Source organism: Paroedura picta, chromosome 12 (genome assembly GCF_049243985.1).
Source record: "Paroedura picta isolate Pp20150507F chromosome 12, Ppicta_v3.0, whole genome shotgun sequence".
NCBI classification, from domain to species: domain Eukaryota; kingdom Metazoa; phylum Chordata; class Lepidosauria; order Squamata; family Gekkonidae; genus Paroedura; species Paroedura picta.
This window is the reverse complement of record NC_135380.1, coordinates 5766149-5794043: the sequence shown is the minus strand read 5'-3', so window position 1 is coordinate 5794043 and position 27895 is coordinate 5766149. Positions and strand designations below refer to the sequence as shown.

General features: G+C 46.2%; 1 protein-coding gene across 1 annotated transcript; it reads right to left on the bottom strand.

Annotated features, from left to right (window-relative positions):
• Nucleotides 1-221: 221 nt before the first annotated feature.
• Nucleotides 222-27895, bottom strand: ATP12A (ATPase H+/K+ transporting non-gastric alpha2 subunit). Its single transcript, XM_077305857.1, has 23 exons — nt 27771-27895; nt 24278-24427; nt 21221-21280; nt 19675-19878; nt 18992-19105; nt 18008-18142; nt 16870-16987; nt 15995-16263; nt 15252-15450; nt 14809-14918; nt 13084-13218; nt 12347-12539; nt 11908-12083; nt 10527-10663; nt 9366-9516; nt 6989-7157; nt 5861-6015; nt 4996-5119; nt 4665-4810; nt 3457-3590; nt 2619-2720; nt 2037-2128; nt 222-662 (listed from the first exon to the last, which is right to left on the bottom strand). Exons 1-23 carry the CDS (start codon nt 27777-27779, stop codon nt 634-636), a joined length of 3111 nt encoding a protein of 1036 aa, XP_077161972.1. The 5' UTR covers nt 27780-27895; the 3' UTR covers nt 222-633.

The window sequence follows — 27895 nt, the reverse complement described above, 5'->3', positions numbered from 1 at the left end:
ACTCTTCTTCTAATGCATCCTTTTAATCATGGAATTATAGAGTTGGAAGGGACCTCTAAGGGCATCTAGTCCAACGCCCTACAGAATGCAGGAACTCACGACTTTAGCCTCTGTTTTACACCCCCGTCACTTTGCCCCTCTTCCAGCCGCTCGATAAGAATTGCAGTGACAACCAGGTCCTTTTTTGCAAAAAGAGTTATTTTATTATCAAAGTGTGCTTATACAGAGCAGCCCCGAGCAGCACGTATCCTGTCTACACATACTAGTTGGATTGCCATGTAAGACATTAAATGCTTATGAACAACGACGACAAAATGCAGCTTCAAGAAACCTAGTGCAAATCAGTGCCTCACCTTCCTATTATTACAAACATGTGGTTTCTTTAGTGGTACGGGCAGGCTGTTTTGCCTTTCCTTGGGACTTTAGACAACCGGGAGACTGGGTTTTATAAAAAGAAAGCATTCAAGTTGATCCAAGTCAGTGTTTACAGTACTGTTGAACTCCGTTTCTTCTCCTTGATCCATCCTTCTGATGGGAGTTTCTCATCGGCCCGTGCTGCACAGGCAGGACCTTCAAGGAGGCAACTAAAACACGCTCTCCAGCATGGAGAAATGAGAGGAGTGATGATGCCACTCAGTAATACATATTTTTATCCCACCAGCCTGCAAAGAAGGGGAGACAGAAACGTATTAAGGATTTCTCCAGCGGTGAGAGCTCCCTGGTGTCGTTTTTCAGTAGGAGAACCAGTGATCTGCTCCCCGTAGCCCGTAAGTATGGGACTGTAAAGGTAAAGGTAAAGGTATCCCCTGTGCAAGCACCGAGTCATATCTGACCCTTGGGGTGACGCCCTCCAGCGTTTTCATGGCAGACTCAATACGGGGTGGTTTGCCAGTGCCTTCCCCAGTCATTACCGTTTTACCCCCCAGCAAGCTGGGTACTCATTTTACCGACCTCGGAAGGATGGAAGGCTGAGTCAACCTTGAGCCGGCTGCTGGGATCAAACTCCCAGCCTTATGGGCAAAGCTTTCAGACGGCTGCCTTACCACTCTGCGCCACAAGAGGCTCATGGGACTGTAAGGCCTAGCAATTCCACACCCACCTTACTTTAGAGCAGGGGTGGCCAAACTGTGGCTCTCCAGAGGTCCATGGACTACAATTCCTATGAGCCCCTGCCAGCATGTGGTGGCAGGGGCTCATGGGAATTGTAGTCCATGGACCTCTGGAAAGCCAGTTTGGCCACCCCTGCTAGAGCTTCAAAAGTGCTCACAATCCAATTTCTGTCCTGCTGAAATCCCTCAGTCTAACTGGGATCAGATGTGGGAATCAAGACATGGCGTGTTGACATTTATGCTAAGCAGCCTTCTTTGAATTCTTCCTAAGCCACTACCCGGCTTGTTGTAGTGCGAATGCAGTGCAGAGTCTTAACCAAATGGCCGCGAAGAATGCCTGAGGAGCCTCCTGTAACTTTTATACATCTTTGGCGAGTGCAACCGCTCCCGTCCCTGCAGAGCTATGATGAAAGAATCCCTGCCTGTCAAACGCGGGATGTCATTTGGGTGTTAAAGATACAAGTTCATCCATCAGCCTTATAAAAGGCCTTCACGAAGAGGCTGCGATCATGTTCCCAGCCTTTCAAGTGCTACTGGGAATCCGTGAATAAATAAAAGACACCATGGGAGATAAAATCGAGTCATTCATTTTGAATGGAATTCAGAGAGGCTGATCTTCAGCAGTATTTTTGATAGGTTCTGCAAGAGCACTAAGTCCATGTGGCGAAATTATTTAGCTTCCCCTCGCCACTGGTGGGGGATGGGAGGGTAGAGTTGGCAGAACCAGGTTGGAAAACTGGAGTACGGGGGGGATTCAGTCTGGGAAGGACAGGGACCTCAGTGGGCTACTGTGCCATGGAATCTACCAAAAGTAACCATTTGCAGTCTAGAGATGATTTGTAATTCCAAGGGATCCCCAGCTCACACCTGGAGATTGGCACCCGTAACTGGTGCTTAAATGCATATGGGAAATTTTGTGCTACTTACTTCCTGGATGCCGCCTGATTAATAGCTTTCGGATTTCATCATATACCCATATCAAGATGGCAAAAGGCACAGCGACAAACCAATACTGGACCCTGGAAAAGAGAATATTCGATATTCGCACTCAGTCGATTGATCCCAAATCACGAAAGCCTTCCTTCAGGTCCGCCACTTAACACAAAATCATTACATTTACTGTTCATTCCCGGACTTTCTACTAATTGGTAGATCTCCAGTTTTGCATCTGGTATGGAGTCTCTTAATTTCCAGTCCTTAAAGTGGAATTGATTTGACTTGGGCTGAATTTTCACAGAGCTTTTTATCCCCGGTGATCCCGAATTTTAAAAAGTCATCTACACGTTATTCGATCTCCATTTTTATATTTAGCACTTTAAATTTTCCCTCTGCAATGTCGATGAATGATCCATGGTGGCACTACCTTTCCCCCGCGGTATCCAGGAGCAGATATAACTCACTACATTTGAGAAAACCACTTTGAAAGCCCCAGTATTGAGTGTAGATCTCCCAGCATTTTGCTGGATTAACTTTCTCCCCAAAAATCTGCAGCAAAGACGATGAACTCACCGGAGGGGTGTGAAGTTTAAGGCAGCAACGCTTCCAAGTCCATAACAAAGGATTAAAGCTATTCCTATCTGGGAGAATATGCCCACCCAAATGACTTTGTTCCTGTGAGGGGGGAAAAAAAATAAAATAGGTGATTTACAACTCAGTGATTTTTATTTTTATGATTTATTTATTATCAGATTGTTATGCTGCTCTTCCATAAGGGTTCGGGGCCGCTTGCAAAATGTTAACACAATGAGACAAATTAAAACCTTAACATTAAAATCCAGTACATCTTAAAAATAAAAAAGCGCCTGTGCTTTTTGGTATTTCTACCTGCATACTAATCAGACCATAATTTGTGCCTTCATAATGCAGAATTTTAGGCCTAAACCAGGGATACTAAACCAGGGTTCTGGGGAACTTCGCAGTTATGGGAGAGCTCATCACCTTCTTTCTTTCACCCTTTACCTTGATGTTTTTTCTATATATGTTTCTTTGCTGTAAACTTCTTTGCTATTTCTTGGAGCCAGGAAGGAACATTAGCATCCCCTTCAAAGCTCATGAAAAGTGAGGCTCGTGTTCCTCATGACAAGCTACTTTCTATAACGCGAATGTGGAAGAATGTTTCTGTTCAGGCCATCGTAACGGATGCTGGGCCATCGGGCAGTGACTTGGGGTAGGGCTGGAGGTGAAAGTATGCAGATGTATTCTATCATTGCCTGATTTGTTTGTCTGTCCAGAGTTTCAGCTCTCCCGTTGGCCACAGGTTCTTCTCAGCCCTTCTGGGGAGTTTCCTCTTCAATCCTTCCAGTGGTTGAGATTCCAGTAAGGTAGAAAACAAGCCTCAGCCACTTACCTGAAAAGGCCTTGCTGGAAAATGGAATTCCTTCGCGTCTTCCTGATGATCAAGTCTGCTACTTGTTCTATCGTGATGCTGACAAAGAAGGCTGTGTAGCCCGTCCACTCCAAGTACTGCCTCTGGTAGAAAGTCTGGAAAGGAAGATGCAAGGTAAGCGCCTGGCCAGAAGGCAGGCTTTCAAGCCCAACACAGCCCTGAAGTCCTTCGCCTGCTAGACGCCCAGGTGCTGTTTTCATAGCTCCAGATGGGTCGTAAGAAAGGTGCTGGTGGGAACGTGTTTGATGGGCCATGCGCCGTGCAAGCTTGCTTTAAAATTCACGGAGCTGCAGCACAGTTCAGAAACCATTTCAAAGCAAAATGAAATATTTTCATAGCACTCGCCTATCCAGGCATATGAATAGGAAGCTGTTTGGATTTCCACTAGCATGACAAAGATGAGGAACTGAGCTTGAGTCATCGGACGTCTGTTACAGGGCTGAATGAGGCCCTGGCCTATTCACAAATTTGTGAGCTTTCAATCAGACTCACCCAGAGATGGGAGAGACCACAAAGGGCCATCCAGTCCAGCCCCCCACACACACATACACACCTTCTCAGGGACTTAAAAATCACACACTCCTGCCAGGTGCTCACCCAGTCTCCTCCTAAAAACTTCCTTCCCTCCCTACCTCACTTTTGGAAAATATGGGGGGGGGGAGAAGAAGAAGAAGAGTTGGTTCTTATATGCTGCTTTTCCCTACCCGAAGGAGGCTCAAAGCGGCTTACAGTCGCCTTCCCTTTCCTCTCCCCCCAACAGACACCCTGTGGGGTGGGTGAGGCTGAGAGAGCCCTGATATCACTGCCCGGTCAGAACAGTTTTATCAGTGCCGTGGCGAGCCCAAGGTCACCCAGCTGGTTGCATGTGGGGGAGCGCAGAATCGAACCTGGCATGCCAGATTAGAAGTCCACACTCCTAACCACTGCACCAAACTGGCTCTGTGAGATACTTGGCTCCTGCCAACACAGTCCTTGGATCTCTATCCACCAACAAACAGAGGACTATATTGCCTTTTATTGCGGTCAAAGGTAATAGAGTTAAAACGGGCAATCCATAAGACGCGGTAAGAGTGATAAGGAGGGCCTTCCAGTAAAGTATGAGATTGGGCATCCACCTTCCATAGACTATTAATAACCTGTGACTGAACGGAACAACAGCTGTCTCGTACCCATTCTTGGCCGTAGCTGTCTGTCAAATCCCCGTTTGATAGATCTTCCCACTCAACACGGATGTCGAGCAATGTGGAAGGCAGCCAGCCTTGTTCCGCATACACCGTAAAGTAGGTTAGAAAGGCCCCAACAGACTGCAGGATGCCTGGAAGGGAGGAGAAAGGAGAGGTTGGGGTATGCTGGTTTGGACACAGGAGCTGACCCAAATCCTGGTTGACTGGTTTTTATGCTGGTTTCCCTGGCAGTGAACAGACAGGCTTAGCCAAGCTCCCCTCTCTGCAGATCTAACCGGCCACCCATCCCCAGCTTGGGCCAAGGGATTCCTCCTACCTATCTGTAGGTAGGAGTATACCGCGAGCTCCTGGTTGACCAGCCGGTCCCTCTTCTTATGCCGCGGCTTCCGTTTCATGATGTCGCTTTCTGACTTTTCGTAGGCGAGGGCGACAGAAGGGATCTGTGAGCGAAATACATTAAGGAAATGCCCTGTGAGTCTGTCGATAGAATATTTTTCTTTCTTTCTTTCTTCCTCCAGTGACAAAACAAACAAATCCAGGCTGTTCATGGAAGCTCATGTCTTTTCAGATGCTTTTATGCCAGGACTCTGTTGATACGCCCTGCTATCATGTAAAATATACAGAAGATGAAAGAGAGCTGGGGTTTTTGTACCTTGCTTTTTACTACCTGGAGGAGTCTCAAAGCAGCTAACAATCACCTTCCCTTCCTCTCCCCACAACAGATACTCTGTGAGGTCGGTGGGCCTGAGAAAGCTCTGGGAGAACTGTGTTTAGCCCAAGGTCACCCAGCAGACCTCATGAGTGTCAAAGTGGCTTACAATTGCCTTCTCTTCTCTCCACAACTGACACCCTGTGAGGCTGGTGGGGCTGAGTGAGCTCTGAGAGAACTGTGACCAGCCCAAGGCCCCCCAGCTGGCTGGGTGTGGAGGATTGTGGAATCAAACCCAGTTCTCGCTGCTCTTAACCACTTCATCAAGCTGGGTCTCAAAGCTGGCCAAGAGGCCGAGGCTGCCCCTGATGTTGCTTCCTGGCTCTGAGATCCAGAGGCTTAGTACTCCCTGTCATCTCCCCCTTGCCATGACCCTGAGATAAAACCTTTCCGTCCCCTAAGGATAGAAAGCTGCCTTGCAGGACCAATGCATTGGACAGAAGGCTTTCTCCCACAGCGTGTGGGAACTCACAATGTCTGTGCCCAGGTCGATAAACAGAATGGTGATGGTGCCAATCGGCAGAGGGACGCTGGCCATGATGTAGATGAGGAAAGGGCAAAGCTCAGCAATGTTCTTGGTCAAGGTGTAGGCAATGGTCTTCTTCAGGTTATCAAAGATCAACCGACCTGTAGGGCAGAAAGGGCGAGTTGTCACACGGCTGGTGGAAAATACAAGGTTGCCATCTTTTTGTGACCCCCCCCCCCGCCGCCTGCGGTTTTCCAGGGTGTGTCAAAGAAAAGCTTCTAGTTTGTAAAACCCTGGGGTTTCTTGATGATCCTGGAAGGGTTTCCCAAGTGGGTGGGAGTTAATTCCTTTTTATGCATTTATTTAAACATTTAAACCTTTATCAGGTAAGGTTATGTTGACCCACCCACCCCTCCCAAAATGGCCAAGGATGGGCCTGGAGGGAAGGGGAAGGGGAGGGGCCTTGGGTGGGCGTGTCCACAGCTGTGCTTCCCAACCATATTCTGCATGATTGCACCACTTCTGGTCTTTCTTGACACCTGCATAATGTCCCAGGGGTTTCTCAACTGAAAAGGTGGCTGATTTCAGCAAAGGGTGGAAACATGAAGCTCCCTCATACTGAATCTGACCTTGGCCCATCAAGGGCAGTATTGTCAACTCAAACCAGCAGCAGCTCTCCAGTGTCTCTTGTAAAAAGTCTTTCACATCACCTACTGTCCGGTTCTTTTAAATTGGCGGTGTGGGGGATGTTTACCGGGACGTGTTCAGAACAGAGATAGGGTGGTGCCCTGTCATGAAGCTGCCCTGTACTGTCAGACCATTGGTCCATCCAGGTCAATATTGTCCACTTAACCCAGCTGCAGCTATCCAGGGTCTCCATCAGAGGTCTTTCAGATGACCTACTGCCAGATCTTTCCACTGGAGATGCCGAGGATTCAACCCGGGACCATCTGCATGCCAAGGAGATGCTCTGCTGAACCACAGAGTTAGAGGCAAATGAACAAAAACTGTCCTTGGGTCTGCTCAGTGGTGTCAGCTCCCTGCCTGGAGGTGTGATATGCGACCATCTTCCCCTCCCCAGCCTCCACAGACATGACCTAAACTTTACAGCTAAGGCTCCAGCAGTCTTCTTACCTTCTTCCACCCCGGTAACAATAGAAGCAAAGTTGTCATCCAGCAAGACCATGTCAGCGGCATTCTTAGCTGCGTCAGAACCTGCAATGCCCATAGCGATGCCTATATTGGCCTTCTTCAGAGCTGGGGAGTCATTGACGCCGTCTCCGGTCACGGCCACTACAGCTTCCTGGAGAAGATAGACAAGGGCTGTTGCCAGCACACTGCTCCTACATCCTTCCCTTGTTCCCGTTAAAGCTTCTGTTATATTGCACTCTAAAAATATCCTCGGACTATTGCAGATTAGTAATCATGCTCTAATTTATGATATGGGAGGTGGGCAGCATGGAAAGCATAAGCATTTCATTGATTGATTGAGTGATTGATTGATTGACTGATTGACTGATTGATTGATTGATTGATCAATTGATTGATTCTCAGTGCTGTGAGAATTTCAGTCCTGGTTACAGGTTTCCCATGGCCTGCCTGGCAACAATATCTCCTTTCTGCCTGCAGGGAACTCTCCTGTCTCACTTTCTGGAATGAAAAAAGAATGCCACTCTTACTCTGTCATTATTACGGTAATTAAAATAACATCCTTTGCAGCTAGAGAGATCAAGGCAGGTCACCGTGTTAGTCTGTCTGCAGCAGTAGAAAAGAGCAAGGCTTTGGGGGAACAGCTTAAAGACGAACAAAATTTGTGGCAAGCAAGAAGGTTTTGTAATTCCATAAGGCTTTAATAAATTTACTGGGTTTTTTTTAATGGATTGTTTTAATTTGTGTTGTCACCCGTCCTGAGCTACCAGGAAGGGCAGGATACAAAGATAGAGATTGTTAATGTTGTTGTTGTTGTTGTTGTTGTTGTTGTACCCTGCAACAAATGTTGTTCGCCTTCCTTCCTCTTTTCTATCATTCCCTGCTATCATTGGCTCTTTGTTACAGGGCAAAACTGCATTTATCCAACACATTCGAAGAATCCGGTCGTATCTGCACAGGTCTCACTGACCAATCGGATCACAATTTGCAAGGTGGAAAATGTCTAATAACCAGGAACCAGGAATGAGGACAGAAAAGGGCACAGGCGAAGGGTATGAAACAAGCAAAAAAACACGAGTTTGCCAGCAGCGTTTCCCCGGGCTCTGTGAAAAGGAGAAAGGCAACCCCTTAAGCAGGGGTAGTCAAACTGCGGCCCTCCAGATGTCCATGGACTACAATTCCCAGGAGCCCCCTGCCAGCATTCGCTGGCAGGGGCTCCTGGGAACTGTAGTCCATGGACATCTGGAGGGCCGCAGTTTGACTACCCCTGCCCTTAAGGATTAGAGATTCTCTAATACTCGAGAAGATTCTTTCCTTAGGCTCTTCTATGTGTTTTCTTGCCCACATTGCCTGGATTGCAGCAGGAGGTGAAAGGTCCGGAAGTCACGCACTCATGTTTAGCAATCATCAAAGTGCCTCACGTAACGTGAGCATGCTCAGTGCATCGTGAGCCGAATTAGGCAGTCAGAGGGAAAGCCTGATTAAGGCAGATGCTGGATATCATGTCCGTGGGGAGTTAATGTAATGAGTGGATATAAATAATACCGTGCCAAGGGGCTTAGTAACTAAATCTGGCTCTGGTGACTAAATATAGAGTGTGTACATACACATCTCCCCACCCCCACCCCCCATGCCCGATCTTTATCTGTTAAAGACCTAAACATGACTCTTGGAAGAAATGTTTGAATGCAAAATATATTCCCGCCGTTCTAAAAACAGGGTAAGCTGCCGTGGGTATTAATTTCTTCCCATGCAGAATTAAAGCTGGGCCTTTGAGATACCTCCTGAGAAAGTCAAGGTTAAGAAGAGGATTCTTTCCTTTTGCTCGTATCGGGTATTCTTCGTTGTCCTATTTATTTATTTATTGTTTAGACTTATTGCCAGCCACTCCCAAACTGGCTCGTGGCGGGTTACAAACTGTCTGTATTAAAAGCCCCATTAAAACCACATAAAAACAATTCCGGACATCTATCGATATACAATAAACAGACTGTTGAAAACTTTTTTAAACTATGGAGGTCTGCAACCCACTAACCCCCCCCCCCAAAATCTTGTAAAGGAATGGGAGGAGGGAGTGTAGATAACATAGTGAATGCTTACTCTCTTAACACTGAACACTGAATATCAGATCTTCCTCGCCAAGCCAGCCTTAACCATAGACCTGGTGGAAGAGCTCTGTTTTGCAGGCCCTGCAGAATGTCAAAAGTTCCCACAGGGCCTGCAGCTCCTCCAGGAGGTCATTCCACCAGGTAGGAGCCAGGACCGAGAAGGCCCCTGGCCCTGGTCCCACGTGAAACCACAGTGTGTCGAATGTACACAGGGTAGTCAAGTGTCCCTGTTTCTGATCTCTTTCATCACTAACCTGTCTTTGGCATCCTTCCACTATGATGAGTTTCTGCTGGGGTGAAGTACGGGCAAAAACGATTTCTGAGTGGTTGCATAGGATCTCGTCCAGCTGCTGCGTGGTCATATCCTTCAGCTCCATCCCGTTAATCACAGCGGCTCTGGCTGCTCTGCAATAGCCACAGGGGTTGCAATTAGAATGTGCAGCATTGGGTCTCAGGTACGACTGAGTCCCTAGCTCTGCCTCAGAAAATGTGCATTAAAGATACAGCAGGTGCATGACAAAGCATGGCTAGGAAACCTCAGTCCTTGGATTCTTGCAATTGGGGTACCACAGAGGATGATTCAGTCTAAGAAGGACACCTTGGCTGGTGGTGAGACAAAATGAGCAGCATGAATATATTAGATGTCTAACTTCCAGATTCTGGCTGTGACATTTAAATGGTTCCTTTTTGTAATCCACAGACTGAACATGTTACCTTAAGCAAAAGGAAGCAAGGGCACAATTCAGTGGAGATTACCTACACAGGGGAAAGAATTCAACAGGGACAAGAAATCTAATTAATAACTTTGGAGCATGTAGGGATGCCAGCCTCCAGGGAGAACCTGGAGAGGGCCCGGAATTACAGCTCATCTCCAGACTACAGAGATCAGCTCCCCTGGATGAAATGGATGCTTTGACAGAGAAGGTGGGGTTTTGTAACCTGCTTTACTCTCCCAGAAGGAGTCTCAAAGTGGCTTACAATCGCCTACCCTTTCTCTCCCTAAAACAGACGCCCTCTGAGGTAGGTGGGACTGAGAGAGCTCTGAGAGAACTGTGACTGGCCCAAGGTCACTCAGCTAGCTGCATGTGGGTGGAGTGGGGAATCAAGCCCAATTCTCCACCTCTCTTAACCCCTACACCACGCTGGATAGTGACCTCTGTGGCATTGTACCCTGCAGAAGTTCCTGTCCTCCCCAGGCTACATCTCCAAATCTCCAGGAGTTTCCCTACCTGGAATGGCAACCTGCAGGTGGCTGGGGGAGGGAGGGGAACCTGGCAACGCTAAGAGAACACGGGCTGTGCCAAATCGCAGGATCAGTTTTGCATTTTTAAAAATCCCTAACTAGGTTTTCGTTCTTGAATTTTTCATCCTGTCTCTGAGCACTTCCCGCTCTCCAAAGGTGGCGTGGTCCTTACCCTCGGTCCACTTGCTCCACAGGAATGTTCAGCCGCTTTGCAATGTCTTCCACCGTCTCGCTGGTGGCTGAAATGATGCCGACGCTTTTGGCGATCGCTTTGGCCGTGATTGGGTGATCCCCGGTGACCATGATCACCTAAGGAAGCCACAGAGGGGCAGACCACGTAAGTGATACCGATGATCCAAATTAAAGATACAGTCCATTTCTCCGGATTTTTAAAATATATTTCTTAAATAAATCAATACATCTTGATTTTTATAACCCGCCCTTCCTGAATGCTCAGGGCGGATAACAACATGTATTAAAGGTAAAGGTAAAGGTATCCCCTGTGCAAGGACCGGGTCATGTCTGACCCTTGGGGTGATGCCCTCCAGCGTTTTCATGGCAGACTCAATACGGGGTGGTTTGCCAGTGCCTTCCCCAGTCATTACCGTTTTACCCCCCCAGCAAGTTGGGTACTCATTTTACCGACCTCGGAAGGATGGAAGGCTGAGTCAACCTTGAGCCGGCTGTTGGGATCAAAATCCCAGCCTCATGGGCAGAGCTTCAGCCTGCATGTCTGCTGCCTTACCACTCTGTGCCACAAGAGGCTCTTAACAACATGTATTAACAGTCAATAAAAATATAAAGTCATATATACATTTCGTGAAATATTCTATTTGAGTAGCCTCCAACTAGTTTAGGTTGGGGGAGGGTCAAATTCCTGGAGGGCCTTGACCTGGTGGGACAGCTCTGTCTTGCAGGCCCTGCGGAACTGGTTAAGGTCCCACAGGACCCTGAGCACTCTCAGCAGAGTCTTCCGCAAGGCCAGGGCTAAGACCAAAAAGACCTTGGCTTCAGTTGGGGCCAGTCTCACCGCCCTTGAGCAGGAGATCCTGAGTAGGTTTTTGTGTCGATTCATAGTCCCAGTTTTAAGTTTGAATAATGATCCGTAGCAGGTAGTTCCTAAGACAACACAGGTAAAATACTAGTCACCAACTAGATACCGGAGGAAATCTGGCAAAGGCCATGCAGGGTTTCGTATATTGCTATGGCATGAGAGATGGGCATGAACCAGAAAAATTAAGTTTGTGTTGGTTCATGGTCAACCATCAACTGAACCATGAACTGAACTAAACAGGGAAGTTTGTTTGTCAACTGAACCGGTTCGTAGCACATAACCCTACAAACCCCATTGGAAGGGACAGCGGTCCCTTTGAACAGGATTTGCAGAAGACTTTAAAAACATATGAGTGGCAGGGAGTAGCCTGCTCCCCAGAGCTCAGCTGTTTTCTACTGTCTTGAATTTTATGCTGTCATCACGGATTTTGCTTTCTGGTTCGATTTGTATCCATCCCCAGCTGGCATTTTGAAATCTAAGTTGCTCTTAGGAGATTTACCTTGATCCCGGCGCTCCGGCACTTCATGACAGCATCTGGCACTGTGGATCTAGGGGGATCGATCATTGACATAAGGCCAATAAAGCAAAGATTGGAAGTAGGGAAGTTCATGGAGTCAGTGTCAAATGGATAGGTGTCTGGAAATTCTTGCTCCGGCAGGTACAGGTGACAGAAACCTAGAGTTAAAGCATTGAAGAACTGAGTAAAAATGATGAGAGAGGAACCTCAGTGGAGTATAAAGCTAAGGAGTCCACCCTTCTAAACATCCATTTTCCCCAGGAGAACTGACCTCTAGTCTGGAGATACTATAATTCCAGGAGATCCCCAGGTCCTACCCGGAGGTTGGCATTCCTAGTCTTCCCTATTTTTAATTAAGGCTTTAATTCCATGAGTATCACCTTGCTCGGCATGCATGGTCCCTTGCAACGGATCTGCTTACCCAGTACTCTTTCTCCCATGCCTCCCAGTTCCATGTATGCCGTTTGAAAGGCCTCTGCTTTCTCTGCATCGAGCGGTTCCTCTTTCCCATCGATCATGATGGTGCTGCACCTCTCCAAAATCCTTTCTGGGGCTCCTTTCATCACCAGCAGGAAACGTTTGTCGTTGGGGTCATTGGTCTCATGGATAGAAAGCTGAATTCCGGTGGAGATGCAAACAGTTAAAATGCATATTCTTTCAGGATCATGCATACTTATTCTAGATGGTTGTCTCTCTAAGGCAGCCTTTTTCAAACTTTTGACTATGCAGGAGCCCCTGAAATACATTTTCAGGCTTTGAGGACCCCTGGAAGTGATGTCAGTAGGCCACGCCCCCCTGACACACATTCTGGAAGTGACATCATCACCCATGCCCTTCACCCTCCTTTTGTGCTCTTCCCCCACCTTAACTCCTACTACTTCGATGGCTCGACCTCATGTGGTCCGGAAAGAAGGGCAAGAGCTGAGAAAATAGACCAGACCTCCCATACCACTCCACAACTTACTCAGCCTCTTTGATTTTTACCCCCATGGCCTACTCACCAAGCCCTGTGGGTGGAGGCAGCTAGTTCCCTAGCTTGTGGCTAAGTCCATTCTAGCAGGAGAGAAAAGGCCATGGACCCCCTCCGGAGCTCCTGGAAACCCCCGGGAGTCTGCTGACCCCTGTTTGGGAATCCTTGCTCTAAAGGATAAAGCTCACCTGAAATTTGTTCGTAGAATTAAAGGGAATCTCGACCACTTTTTTATTTCTTTTCCGGATTTCCAGCACGTCACCCAAGACAACTTCAGAAAACTTCAGCAGGGCTGTTTCAGAGGCATCTCCCACCACAATTCTCTGAGGACATATTTTAAACAGTGGATTTCAGTGTTAGTGTTAATATGCTATCCAAATCACTGACATACAGATCATGCGGAATATACACTGCACCTAAGTCCTATAACTTTTACAGAAGATTTGTGGTCAAATGGTTGCTTTTGTCATTCTTTTCTTATAGGGCATTTGCTAAGAATCATAGAGTTGGAAGGGGTCTCCAAGGTCATCTAGTCCAACCCCCCTGTAGAAAGTTCGTAACTACGCTTTATCGTGTCAAGGTTCTACAAGTAGATGGACGTAAGCCACAAGAGATCTGTAGCTGTTCTGAGTTCTAAATCTTCTCTTAATGCTACTGTTTTTATTTATTTTGAATAATAATTTATTATTATTATTATTATTATTAAAATTATTTATTAGATTTGTATGACCACCACTCTCAGAGAACATTTCAAATACAAATCAATACATTAAATCATTAAAATTCCCCATTAAAACCCCCATAAAACAATACTCATTCTCAAAGAGGTAACTAGATGGCCCTATAACGATTTCCATGGGAGTAGCAAGGAACATGAGTATTAAATAAATTAATTTAAACGCTTGGGCTGCCATGCCTTATCTATTCCTTTGTTTCTCCATCGGAGAGGCATGGTGTGTGAGAACTCTTACTACATCTTTCTTTGAATGCCAGACTCATAATTGGTAGGCGGGTTAAATTTCTGTTCCTTGAACTGCTTGCATTCCTGATGTTGCAAGGAAAGAATGTCGCAACAAAACAAGAAGGTAATGTGACTTATTTCCTTGGACCAAGCGGTGTTTGGGAAAGGAGTGGTTGCCTGCAAAATAGCTGTGTGTGGCTGGAAAGCCTACAAGCACTTTCACTATAGGGATGCCAGTCTCCAGGTGGGGCCTGGGCATCCCCTGGAATTACAGCTCCTCTCCTGATTACAGAGATCCATTCCCCCAGGGGAAATGGAGGCTTGGGAGAACAGACTTTGTGGCATTGTACCCCCCTGATGTCCCTGTCCTCCTCAGGCCCCACTCCCAAATCTCCAGGAATTTTCCTGACCTGGATCTGGCAACCCTACCCCCACATCCCCTGCCAGTTCTCAGCAGAGACCTGGGCCCATTGTGCACATATTGGATAATGCACTTTCAATGTACTTTTGCAGCTGGAATTTCCTGTGCGGAGCAGGATAATCTGCCCAAATAAAGATAAAATACTTCCCCAAGAGCTTCACCCGCTGTGTTATCTCCTCACCACTGCCATCTTGAAGTCAGGATAATCTGTTTCTAAAGTGCTTTGAAAGTGCATTATCCAATGTGTGCATAATGGCCCCTGGAAACCCTATTTCACTAACACATTTCAAGCCAGTGAAGATTTTGCAGTGCTTATCATGAGAGAGCAGGAATGTATAAGCAGGTCTTAGGTGTTTTAAAAGAAAGTCCTCATTCTAAACAGCATCAACGGAAACCACAATCCCAACCAATCCTCGTTTCTCAGGAAACAGGTTAACAAAGTAATTGTTACTTAGAATCATAGAATCATGGAATTGGAAGGGACCTCATGGGTCATCTAGTCCAACCCCTTGCACTATGCAGGACACTTACCTTCATGATAGGCACCTCTTCCTGCCCTGGTCTGAATTCCGCCCGATTACAGAGGCTTACGATCTTAGACAAAGCGGCCCATGTACCAGATGTTTGATCAAAAGTCTGAGCTGAAAAGAGAGCGGCAAAAGTCTATAGCCTTTTGGATAGTGTTGGAGTCCTGGGGGCCTGGAGGAAGTGGGCTGTGAGGTATCATATCTGTACTGGGTTTTCTCTCCTTCCTAAAACTGCCCTCCACAGGGACCACTCCACACCTCCAGGAGCTTCTGTATTAGGAGATGGCAACCCTCATTTCAAAAGATGACTCTCTCCAGTTCTAAAACAGGATAGAATCATAAGAGTTGGAAGGGACCTCTTAGGTCATCTAGTCCAACCCCCCGCACAATGCAGGGCCATCCCCTCCCCACCTCCACAACAAACTCCTCAGCCTCTTTTGTATTTACTTGATTGGTTTTCACTGGTGTCCGCGGAATAGATCTGCTGGTCAAACCAAAGGTGGGCGACGGTCATCCTGTTTTGGGTCAGGGTTCCTGTCTTGTCGGAGCAAATGATGGAGGTAGAGCCCAGCGTTTCCACGGCTTCCAAGTTCTTCACCAGACAGTTCTTTTTGGCCATTCTCTTGGCAGTCAAAGACAAACTTACCTAGTAGTTCAAAGAAAAGCACAACCGTGATTAAGCGGACGGCCAAAGACGAAGAACTGCTTTTTTTGTATCCTGCTTGTTACTACCCAAAGGAGTCTCAAGGTGGCTTAGAATTGCCTACTTTTCTTCTCCCCACAACAGACACCCTTGAGACTCCTTTGAAGGACTCCTTGAAGCCTGAAAAATATTTCAAGGGCTCCTCCATGGTCCAAATGTTGAAAAGAGCTGCCTTATAGAGAGCCAACTTGGTGTAGTGGTTAGGAACATGGACCTCTAATCTGGCATGCTGGGTTTGATTCTGTGCTCCCCTACATGCAACCAGCTGGCTGACCTTAGGCTCGCCCCAGCATTGATAAAGCTGTTCTGACTGAGCAGAAATATCAGGGCTCTCTCAGCCTCACAGGGAGCCTGCTGTGGGGAGAGGAAAGGGAAGGCAATTGGAAGCCTCTTTGAGACTCCTTTGGGTAGAGAAAAGCAGCATATAAGAACCAACTCTTCTTCTTCTTCTTATACACTGAGCTGTCACAGACCCATGCATCCTTACCGTCACTGTGGCTAGCAGGCCCTCGGGCACGTTGGCCACAATAATGCCAATGAGGAAAATGATGGAATGCAAGACTTCATATCCCATGGAGACGGCAATGATGAAGAAGATTAAACCAATGGATATGGCTACTCCGGCCACGATGTGGACAAAATGCTCTATTTCAAGAGCAATGGGAGTCTTCTCATTCCCAACTCCGGAAGCCAGCGAGGCGATCCGTCCAATTATGGTGCGGTCCCCCGTGTTGATGACCATGCCCATAGCAGTCCCTAAAGAGAAAGAGTCGGGTCTTAGCAAAGAACTGTCTACGATGCATGTCTGGGTAATAACCCCACCGGTTTTCTAGGTCCTTTTAGCTGCTCTTCTCCAGCATGGCAATGCACTGAAAACTACAGGCTCCGTCAGAGGAAGAAGTCAATATGGTTTCTTCCCAAATGTTATCAATACAATTCTGGTTCCATTGGGGGCTCTTCTTGGCCATCTCTCCTCCTCATCCCACAACACATCCCATGGGAATCAGAAAGAGATGTGTCTTCCAGGGTGATTTGAGGTCAACTCTATGAGGTTATGGACTCTTTAATCAGCGTTTTAGTCTCAGATTGAACGATGCCTCATCAAAATTGCATTTGAAGATACCATGTAAGCCTATGCTAATACAAAGGAGGGGCAACCTTGCAGCCTGTTTCTCTAATTTGCTATGCCCACCCCAAAATGGTGTGATCCTAAAGTCTGCAATCCATTCATTTCAGCAGGATCAGACTGCAGACCCTACTGCAATAGACGTGAAGATACCATAAAGCTGCCATATCTTAGCATCTGTACATCATTTGCCCAATTATTTTGATTTATCCATCCATCCTCTTCTACAACCATACCTTCCAAGCAAGTTGTGGAGTAGAAAGCAATGTTTTTGGTCTCCAGCGGGTTTTCATGAGTGAATTCACAGGAGCGGGATTGTGGTTCTGACTCCCCAGTGAGTGAAGAATTATCCACCTGTTGATCGAAGACAAATCCCCACATGTAATTGGATGAGCTTTCATTGTGTGTACTCCCTTATAATTCCATTTTACATGGAACCTCTGGTGGTAGCAGCAGTTTAAGACCTAAGATATGATATTTTTTCAATAATATCCTACAGAATTTGTGTGTGCTTTTAACCTTTTTTAACCCCCTACACTATGCAGGACACTCACAACCCTATCGCTCATCCACTGCAACCCGCCACCCCTTTGCCTTCACAGAATCAGCCTCTCCGTCAGATGGCTGTCTAGCCTCTGTTTAAAAATCTCCAAAGATGGAAAACCCACCACCTCCCGAGGAAGCCCGTTCCACTGAGAAACCGCTCTCACTGTCAGGAACTTCTTCCAGATGTTTAGGTGGAAACAACAGAGGAACTACCTAAGGGGCATGGAAGACCATCCTTCAACTCAGACACTGAGAAACTAGCTAGAACAGGGTTAGTCAAACTGCGGCCCTCCAGATGTCCATGGACTACAATTCCCAGGAGCCCCCTGCCAGCGTTCGCTGGCAGGGGCTCCTGGGAATTGTAGTCCATGGACATCTGGAGGGCTGCAGTTTGACTACCCCTGAGCTAGAACAATATACTTGGAGCAGCCTGGCTCCGTTCTTCACCCGGAAGTCTCAATCCAAATGGGTGCCAATCTCTGAGCCTCTTGTCAAGTCAGACGCATGTAAACAAATGCCCAGCTCAAGTTGGTTAAAGTGACGTTACCTCAACCACTGCTTATGCAACAGCCTAAAGGGAGAGACGGCCGCCCACATGACTCTTGCTATGACTTAACGCTCCAATCCTCCTGGCTGTGGGAAGATTCTTTCTTGTAAAACTTCAAAAGGGAGTTGTGTGGCTATTTTTAGACACAGGTTTCACTTGGCCTCTGAGCTGTCCTGTCTTTGAGGGCCCGGCTGTGTCTCCAGTCTGCAGAGAGATGCCTTTGAAGGCGAACCAAATTTGTTTCTCTCTTGGTTCATATCTGATTTGGGGGTTTTTGTTACCTTACAACCCTGACTGGTGATTATCCGGATGTCAGCTGGTATCCTGTCGCCGCCTTTGATTTCCACAATGTCGCCCACCACGAGCTGGTCTGCTGAGATTTCTTTTTTCTCTGCGTCTCGAAGGACCAGGGCTTGCTGGGGGGAGGGCGAAATGAGAAAAGATCTGGTTTGCACCCTTGGCCTGATGGCTGGACATTCCCAGCCAAGATCATTCTGGGTGATCTGCTTAAAAATTGTACAATTCTGTTGGCCGAGTAACTGCGTTTTGTTCTGCTATTCTCAAGCCGACATGACTTTGGAGTAATCAAGACTGATTTATCCAGTGGACAAATTCAGGTGGGTAGCCATGTTGGTCTGAAGCACCTGGACAAATTTTGAGTCCAGGGGCACCTTTAAGATCGACAAAGTTTTATTCAAGAGGTAAACGTGGCAGACTCTAATCTGGAACACCAAATTTGATTCCCCACTCCTCCACCTGCAACCAGCTGGGTGATCTTGAGCCTGTCACGGTTCTCTTAGAACTGTTCTCACAGATAAGTTCTCTTGGAGCTCTCTCAGCTCCACCTACCTCAAAGGGTTTCCCTTGTGGGGAGAAGAAAGGAACAGTGGTTGTAAGCTGCTTTGGGAAGTAAAAAGTGGGGTATAAAAAACAGCTCTTCTTCTTTTACTTTGTCAGATACACTGGGCAGAAGAATCAATGACCTTTGGTACACCACTTTCTAGGAATAATGCCATGCAGCTAATGGCATCACCACTCCAGCCACACTGATGCCAGTTTTCAAAACAGAGCAGCAGAAATGATACTCTTGCTTCATAGCCACGTCTACGTCATAATTTACCCAGCATTGCCTGACAAGCCAGAGGTGCCTGGCAAGATCTGTCATTCAGTACCACTGTGTTAAGTCAACCCATGTTCCTGATTCATTGCGGGAGGCCCTTTAAAACCATGGCCTGATGGTCTGTTGTGTAGCATTGGTCCCTCACCTGTGGTATCATTTTCTTGAAGCTGGCCATGATGTTGGTGCTTTTAGCTTCCTGGTAATAAGCGAAAATCCCGGTGAGGATAACGACCAGTGCGAGGACCACACCCAGGTAGAGCTAAAGTCCAAGAAGATGATCCAAGTTAGTTAAAACAGAATACTTGTAATTTCTCACCTGCAATACAATAAGGGCATCACCGACTCAAGAAAGAATGAGCTTGATAAAACTGCAGGGGGGAAAGAGAGGATGTGTTGTACAGCATATCCATAAATGAGCAGCACTGTTAAAAGTTATAGGCAAGAATTAATCTTAGAAGCATAGATTTAGAAGGGACCTCCAGGGTCATCTAGTCCAACCCCCTGCAGAATGCAGGAAATACACAACTATCAGATAACACACTGTGACCCCAATTCCATGCCCAGATGATGTTATGTCTTCTGTACAAATCAAGATAAGTATTGTAATAACAGAAATACTGGAAGACAACTTCAGGATTCTATCTGGCCTTCAGAAGCTTCAATCATAATTATGTGGTTTAAGAAGACATGTAAAACAACACTCACATGAGAATTCTAAATGGCTACTTTGGATCAGAAACCCCAAAATATGGGCTTGCCTTTAATTCCCCCCCCCCACACACACACACACACACAAGAACTGCAGAAGCCACATGACAAGAAGCTTACCTGATCGAATGCTCCAGACTTGTTCTGGGCAAGCAGAATCCCAAAGGCGACCCAGCAAAGGATGGCTCCGATCCACAGCAGGATGGAAAACCCTCCTATCATCTGCTTGAGGAACTTGATGATTTCGGGTGTCGCTTTGGGAGGGGTGAGTGTGTTGGGACCGTCTCGGGCCAGAACCTCTGCAGCTCTTGCGCTTGTAAGACCCTAAAGGAGAGAAAGGAGATACATTTCTATAGAATGAGAAATTTTTCACGGAGCATAGCTTTGGGCTGAAACGCTGATTTTGGATGCGGATTGGATGACTCGTTTATTTGAATGGACGGCCCAACCTGTCCTGTCCTGGGCCTATTCTGCACACAATAGATAATGCACGTTCAATGCACTTTGGAAGTAGATTTTCATGTTCTGTACAGGAAAATCCAGCTGCCAAAGCACATTGAAAGTGCATTATCCTATGTGTGCGGAATGGGCCCTGGATACTGAGAGCAATTATCCAGAGACTGAAGTCCCCATAGGACAACTAATGAAAGGCTCCATTGTGTCTGGATTGTCTCACTATGATGGCATTGTTTCAAACAATTTTTTTTTTTAGTTTAATCAGAAGCAAAATCCATATTTCGTGCAATTCCTGAGCTGCTGTTTGGTGCAAAAGTTATCCAAACCTCATCTCAGTCTCAGGAAGTGCCACATCAAGGTAATCATAATCTACATCAGTGGGTCATGCCTGAAAGAGTCTTTTATAGATCGAGTGTAGATGCTGGCTTGTAAGAGACATGTTTTTTTAAATGTTTTTGGCACACTTTGCTGTTTCAATAAGCCTGTTCTGCATTTCCATGTTCCTGTGGAATAATATATATGTTGTCAGGTAGAGATGGGGAGGGTGGGATCTGTCATTGCAAATAAATTGTCTGCTCTAACTTTTCATTTGCTCACAGCTCTGTTAACAGTGACATTCTTACGACTCTGATTACTCTACATCAGGGGTAGTCAAACTGCGGCCCTCCAGATGTCCATGGACTACAATTCCCAGGAGCCCTTGCCAGCATTCGCTGGCGAATGCTGGCAAGGGCTCCTGGGAATTGTAGTCCATGGACATCTGGTGGGCTGCAGTTTGACTACCCCTGCTCTACATAATCGTGGTATGTTTCCACTGTGGGGGAGAAGAAGGAAGCTACCTCTCCCGTTTAATGCAAATTTGTTAAGTAAATGATGTAAGCATGGCTTCTCCATAAATTGTTGCCTGGCTTCCTAAGATATCATTTCAAGCATAAGAGAGACAGGTAAGAGACAGGAGGCTGTACTAGGTGGACCCCTGTTCTGATCCAGCAGGGATCTTCTGATGTTCTTAAAAGCTGACACAATCGGGTGTGTGTGTGTCTCTGATATTGAGGAGCTGGGCAGAGGCTGTCCAACTGACTAGAGATAATAACTGATCCACCAGGTTTATGGCTTGGGTTTTGCTTCAGATGTGGAGTCCCCAGCTATTGCTTGCATTCCATCCCCCTAATGAAGAAACATCTGTGTTTTCTGTTGTCTCTGAACTTACTTTGATAATGCTGGAGCCATATTTGTCTTCTAGCTCTTCACTGCTTAGTTTGTGGTCATCCTGAAATAATAATAAGGGGGGAAAGAGACGTTAAAACACACACACACACACAAACATATTGCTCTTGGTTTTGTGTTTGCATATTAGAACATATTAGAACATCTTGGTAATGGTTACTGTTCTACCTAGGGATGCATGAAACCCATCTGAGAGAATTTTCTGGAGCAAAGGTTTTGGCATACTTCAAAATTCCCCAGGGTTTTCAATGCAGGAGACATCCAGAGATGGTTTGACATTGCCTGCCTCTGGGTAGCTACTCTGGATTTCCGTGATGTTCTTCCATCCGAATACTAAACAGGACCAACCCTACTTCCATCCAGGGTGACTGTGAGTTCACTTCAGGTACAGTGGAGTGGCAACTACTGCTATAACCTCCTCAGGCACAACTGCTCTGTCATGAGCAATCCTTTGCACCTGGTTCAGGTAGGTCGCTATGTGGGTCTGAAGCAGTCCAGTGACGTTTTTAAGACCCACGAAGGCCCATTCTGCACACATAGGATAATGCACTTTCAATGTGCTTTGGCAGCTGGATTTTCCTGTGCAGAACAGGAAAATCTAAAGTGCATTGAAAGTGTATTATCTATTGTGTGCAGAATAGGCCCAAGTTTCTGGGTATAAGTTTTTGTGTGCATGCATGGGCTTAAAGGCTTCACTGCACCCAAACTTTGTTCCTTTTCCAACTGGTTTAACGGAGCTTGTAGAATCAGTGGAGCTGTAATTGGGGAGCACTAAACTGAAGGCTCTGTTTACATTTCTGATGCCTGGAACCAGCCTCTGGTCGGTGGTAGAGTTACAGGGCTGGGAGGAACCCAGCCTCTCAGCCCGACCGAGAGATGATGTTCTGTGATCCGTAGAGATGAAAGCAGTTGTTTGTACAGTCTCTTCTTGGAAAGCACCACATTCCTAAGTCACTTCCTTAGTCTAGCTATTGTGTTTTTACACAACCTAATCTGTTCATGGCATGAATGGAGGCCTCTCCTGCATTGAGACAGTCATAGGCACCCTGACATGCTACTGACAGCACAGATGAAGGGGACATTTTTCTGGGATTGCTTTCTACCAGTGTGGGATTGCTTCAAAACAGCATTGGGGTGATTGCTCCGTGTCCGTGCGTGATCTGCTGTGGCATGTTTTCTTGTATTGAATTGCCGGAGATGTTTACGGCCAGATTCTACTTGCTCTGGTGTGTATTCCAGGCTGTAGGGTTTATTGGATACAGAATCCTAGCCAAAGGGCAGAATTGAAAGAGCTCCCTGAAACAGGGGCAGAAAAAATATACATGCAGACAGCTAGTTCAAGAAAACAGCAAGAAGGAAGGCAAAATTGGCTCCCTGCAAATCTTCGGCCCCACGCCCTCAAAGCACCATGCTTCTCCACCCGTGGAGGCCCACAATGAGACAGCAAAATCGCCTGACTGCATGTGCCGTCCTGTTGCCATGGAGCCCTGGCAGCTGCAAATGGTGCGCAGGTGTGAGGGCTCACATCTTGGGCAGGGGGGATGCTCCAACACACTGATAGAAAGCAGGCAGCCATTTTAGTATCCTACACACATGGACATCACATCAGTGCAGGACATGAGGAAATGCTCTTCCAAGTTTAGAAGGCCTGGTTTATATACTCCGCTTTTCACTGCCCAAAGCAGCTTCCGCCAGCCTTCCCTTCCTCTCCCCACAACAGACAGCCTGTGAGGGAGGTGAGGCTGAGAGAGCTCTGAGAGAACTGAGACTTGTTCAAGGTCACTCAGGTGGCTGCATGTGGAGGAGTGGGGAATCAAACCCAGTTCTCCAGATTAGAAGCCGCCACTCTTAAGCACAAGACCAAGCTAGATGGGGGAAACCAAACACGGAGAATGTCCATCTCATGAGGAGAAAAATCCACTTTTTCAATGCAAACAAAACAGGACTGTGAGGTAAACAGAGCATGCCTCCAAATAAATTGAAACCACTGCTAAGAGGCTTCCCTGAACTGATGCGGTGATGTGGATCTGAAGGCACAAGTGATCTGTACTGACAGAGACTATGTAAATCCCTACAGGCCTACACTTGCATTATTATTGGGAGAGCATTGTCTCGCGGGAACAATCTGTCGTAGCACGGAGCAAAATATAGGTTGCATCTAGCACGACGCCAAGAAGGGAGAGGTTTACTCCCACCATCAGACGGCACAAATTGAAATCGGGAACTGATATATTTCCTTCCAGCTCTATCCATTTGGTGCCATCCTCCTCCTGATTAAATCTTAGCTTTAGCTCAACGGGTAGGATTTGGAACAGAATGCCATGATTACACCAATAATACCTTTATAGGAAAAAGTGAGAGGGGGGAGTTACAATGCTTCTTTCAAACACGAAATGGACACATGCTTGACTGATGTGTCCTGAATTTGCAGACTGAACAGGAAGTCTGTGTTCCGATAGTTTATTCATAATCCTGTGGGCCAGTTTTCTTCTATTATCCAGGGCAACTTTGGAAGAAGCAAAATGAGGTCTGAATGGGTCTTCTCTAAGCTGAAAATCTGTATGATGTAGTAAGTGGTGGGTGGCGACATAAATTGAGACAGACATTTGCTTCCTTAAGGAAAATATAATGGATATATTTTAAAGATTTTTGAACGCTGAAGATCTCTACAATGGTGTGGCTACTGTACAGTCTAAAGCAGGGATAGTCAAGCTGGGGCCCTCCAGATGTCCATGGACTACAATTCCCATGAGCCCCTGCCAGCAGAAGACATTTCCATGGATATCTGGAGGGCCACAGTTTGACTACCCCTGGTCTAAAGCAACACTGTTAGTGGTTGTTGGAAATAAATCATTTCATGGGTAGATAAGTCATCCCTGCTCAAGGCTGAAAAATGTGGCACTGTAATTTAGCACAAATTTCCCTCAGGACATTCCAAATGAGGAGTTTGGTTTTAGCCACTGTACTTAGCTGTATCTTGGGATAGATGAACGAGGAAGTATTTGTAGAAGATGCCGTTAAAATTTCTGAAGGCACTTACCAAATCCAGCTCCTTCTTGAGGTCTTCCGTCTCCTTGCCTTTTTGCTTGTCCCCTTTTAGATCTTTATAGTTTTCCTTTTCATTTTCTATGTCCTCTTTCCCCAAGTCTTTTATTCCATGGATCTCTACGGAGTAAATGTCAGGCTTTTTCTGAAATATAATCAGGAAAGTAGGTTGTCTTAGTTTGGGGAATCGAAATTCTGTTATGCCTCTCAGACACAGCAGCATTTGGGGGGGGGGGAGGCTATGGAGAGATGGAAATTATTCCAAAAATTGCCTAAAAACACTTGAAACTGTTTTCTAACTGGCATTGTCTCATATCCTCTCTCTTTCTCTCAAACACACACACAATCCTTCAAAGCAATAACGCTAACATTCTGCAAGCTCACAAGTGTATATGTACATTGATTAAAACAGGGGTAGTCAACCTGTGGTCCTCCAGATGTCCATGGACTACAATTCCCATGAGCCCCTGCCAGCATTTGCTGGCAGGGGCTCATGGGAATTGTAGTCCATGGACATCTGGAGGACCACAGGTTGACTACCCCTGGATTAAAAGATTGTACAAAAGGAAACCTCAGTGTGGTGACATGATCACCTGAGCTTTCTTTTTTTGGGTTCCGCACATCTGGATATAGACATCAGGAAATCAAATATGGTAGAATGGTGGTCCACTAACTCATCTATACCACTTTGCAAAGTAGCTAATTTGAAACCTCAAAAACTTGAAGAATTACAGGTGGAAAAATGGTACTATTCCTATGATATGCTAAAAGCTTAAGTACGTTCAGAGAAGCCATGATGGATCAGGCCCATCCAGGCCAACACTCTGAGTCACGCAGTGGCCAAACCCCAGGGGCCATCAGGAGGTCCACCAGCAGGGCCAGAACTCCAGAAGCCCATATACTCAGAAGTATGAAATCCTCCTTGAACATGCTTGGACCGATTTCAGTGATTATAATCAATGCCATGTTCAAAATTTGGGGCTATCCATGCACTGCATCAACTGTATGCTCGTTATGCACATCTGAAACCTCATTCCCCATTCAAAGGTCTCATCAGGTATACTTCGCAGTTATAGAAGGATGGTCAGATCCCCAATTTGGTGAAAACACAGAGCACCAGATTCTGCCTCCTGTCCATGGGTGAAACAAATCTGTAGTAAGTACTGTGTACGCTGGTACAACGTAAGTGTGACAACCAAGCAGCTAGTTCCTCTTCCAGAGCAGATGCAAGTCACCTAACTTTTCTCCCTGTCATCATAGAAGGCAAAAATTGGGGTGCCCTTCTTGATGGAAGTCGAGCCGCCCATCCCACTTAAACTGGCCTAGGCCAGTTGGATTTCTAGACCAGCTATTGTTTTTATTGTCACTGCCTCCCTAATAGATTACGCTCCGAAGACAGACTTCCTGTCCTGTGTGAGCTTCTCTGCTTTTATATACGCAACTTCTCCATTCCTAATTGCCCTATAAATTGCATGCCATTCCGTAGCACGACAGCTATTGGCTGACCCCATTTCTTTCCAGATTCTTTGAGGTTTTCAGAAAGTGTCATGCTCTGTGATTGACGTTCGAGTCCCAGCTTGCTTATCGGCATTGGAGGTGAACTCTGAACACGTGCACACTTCGGTAAGTATGCTCTGCCACAACAATTGTTGGGGTTAAACTTTTTTCCCCATTATCAGTTGTTGTTGTTGTTGTTTTCTCCGGCCAAAATCCTACATGCCATTTGAGGTTGCTTGCCTCTTGCCCCAATTCTAAGACACTACTCCTGAACTGGAAATCCAATGCTGGCAAGAATTCAGTTTAATTGTTGCTAGTAAAACTGATTTTGTCAGCTAAAAAAAAACAAAACCTAAATATCCAAATCTCCTTTGCGCCTAAAATGCTATCCTATTTCTGCCATTTGAAAATAATTTCTTCATGAAACTTCTTGGTAACCATCTGACTACACGTTAAATCTATTACACTGTAAATGGCTTCATTCCTTCAAAACCATACAATTCTTATCTACTTTAAATCTTTTGAATAGTTGTGCATTAAAAAGCTCCACTGACAATCGCAGCCTTCTCTTATTAAATTTCCCCTTGTAAATAGATGACTCTTGGCTGTATTGTCTCTTGAAAGAAAACTGTAAACACTCTGAGTCAGCTTTATGTGATATGGCTCTTAGCACACTGTTGTAGCTATTTTGATGGTGAGTAGGAATAGATGATGAACAATTATGTTGGAGACATTCCAGTCAAGGAAGATTCTTGGGGGTTTAATTGAGGCTCCTGAATTATCCTGTTTACCAAAGTTTGTAATTTAGAAGAAGAAGAATTGGTTTTTATGCCCCACTTTTCTCTTTCAGGAGTCTTAAAGCAGCTTACAATCACCTTCCCGTTCCTCTCCCCACAACAGGCACCCTGTGAGGTAGGTAGGACTAAGAGAGTCCTGATATTACTGCTCTGTGAGAACAGCACTATCAGGGCTGTAACTAGCCCAAGGTCACCCAGCTGGCTGCATGTGGAGGAGGAGCAGGGAATCAAACCCAGCTTGCCAGATTAGAAGCTGCCACTCTTAACCATTACCCCAAGCTGGCTCTTAGTCGCTACATAAATTAGAATGGTCTTTTCAGTTTGAAATTTCAGGATGAGCTTCAATTGTACAATTTGTAGAGTGATCAGAAAAGAGGGGCTGTGACTCAGTGGCAGAGCATCTACTGGGCATGCAGAAGGTCTCTGAGCCTGGCATGGAGACATTCCCATCTTGCCATGTCCTATCTCTGAAGATGCCAGCCATAGGGACTAAAACTACCAGACCACAGCCCCACAGCCTGGAGAACTGGCAACAGCCAGTCCTGACTGTGATGGACCACAGGAGTCTGAATCAGAATCATAGAATCATAAGAGTTAGAAGGGGCCATACAGGCCATCTAGTCCAACCCCCTGCTCAACGCAGGATCAGCCCTAAGCATCCTAAAGCATCCAAGAAAAGTGTGTATCCAGCCTTTGTTTGAAGACTGCCAGTGAGAGGGAGCTCACCACCTCCTTAGGCAGCCTGTTCCTGAATCAGTACAAGGCAGTTTCGTGTGTCCATGTGATAGCCAGCCTGGCAGCCCTGATAAGGCAGAAAGGTAGGATCTCAATGGTGAAAATTAAAAAGTATGCTCAGAACTCTTATTGTTGTTATGTGAATGAATTATTCTGCGTTGAGTATTTCTCTCCTTCTCTACATTTATCATCTAAATGACAAAAGTAAAGAAAGTAAGAATTTACTATCTTACTGTATCTATGTTAAAAAAACAAAACAAAACCAACATTTAGATCACACTATAGATGACTTCTTAAGCTACCTCCTCTTAAAATGTTAGCCCCTTGGGAAACCAAGCACAGGTGAGTCCCAGGAACAAGACAGCATTTAGCTGTCCGGTATGGACTGCTTTGATCCCATGCGTGCTTTCTTGGTGGCTAGCCCTGTCCGAATCACGCGAAAACAGCAGGAAGACTCACCTTTCCCATTATAAAGGTCTTTCTCCTTGGCCCAGGCGGAAGGGCAGGGCCTCTTGCAAGCCAATAAATAGATACCAAGGATGCTTCGGCAACGAAATGGAACCAAAAAAGCACAAAACGATATG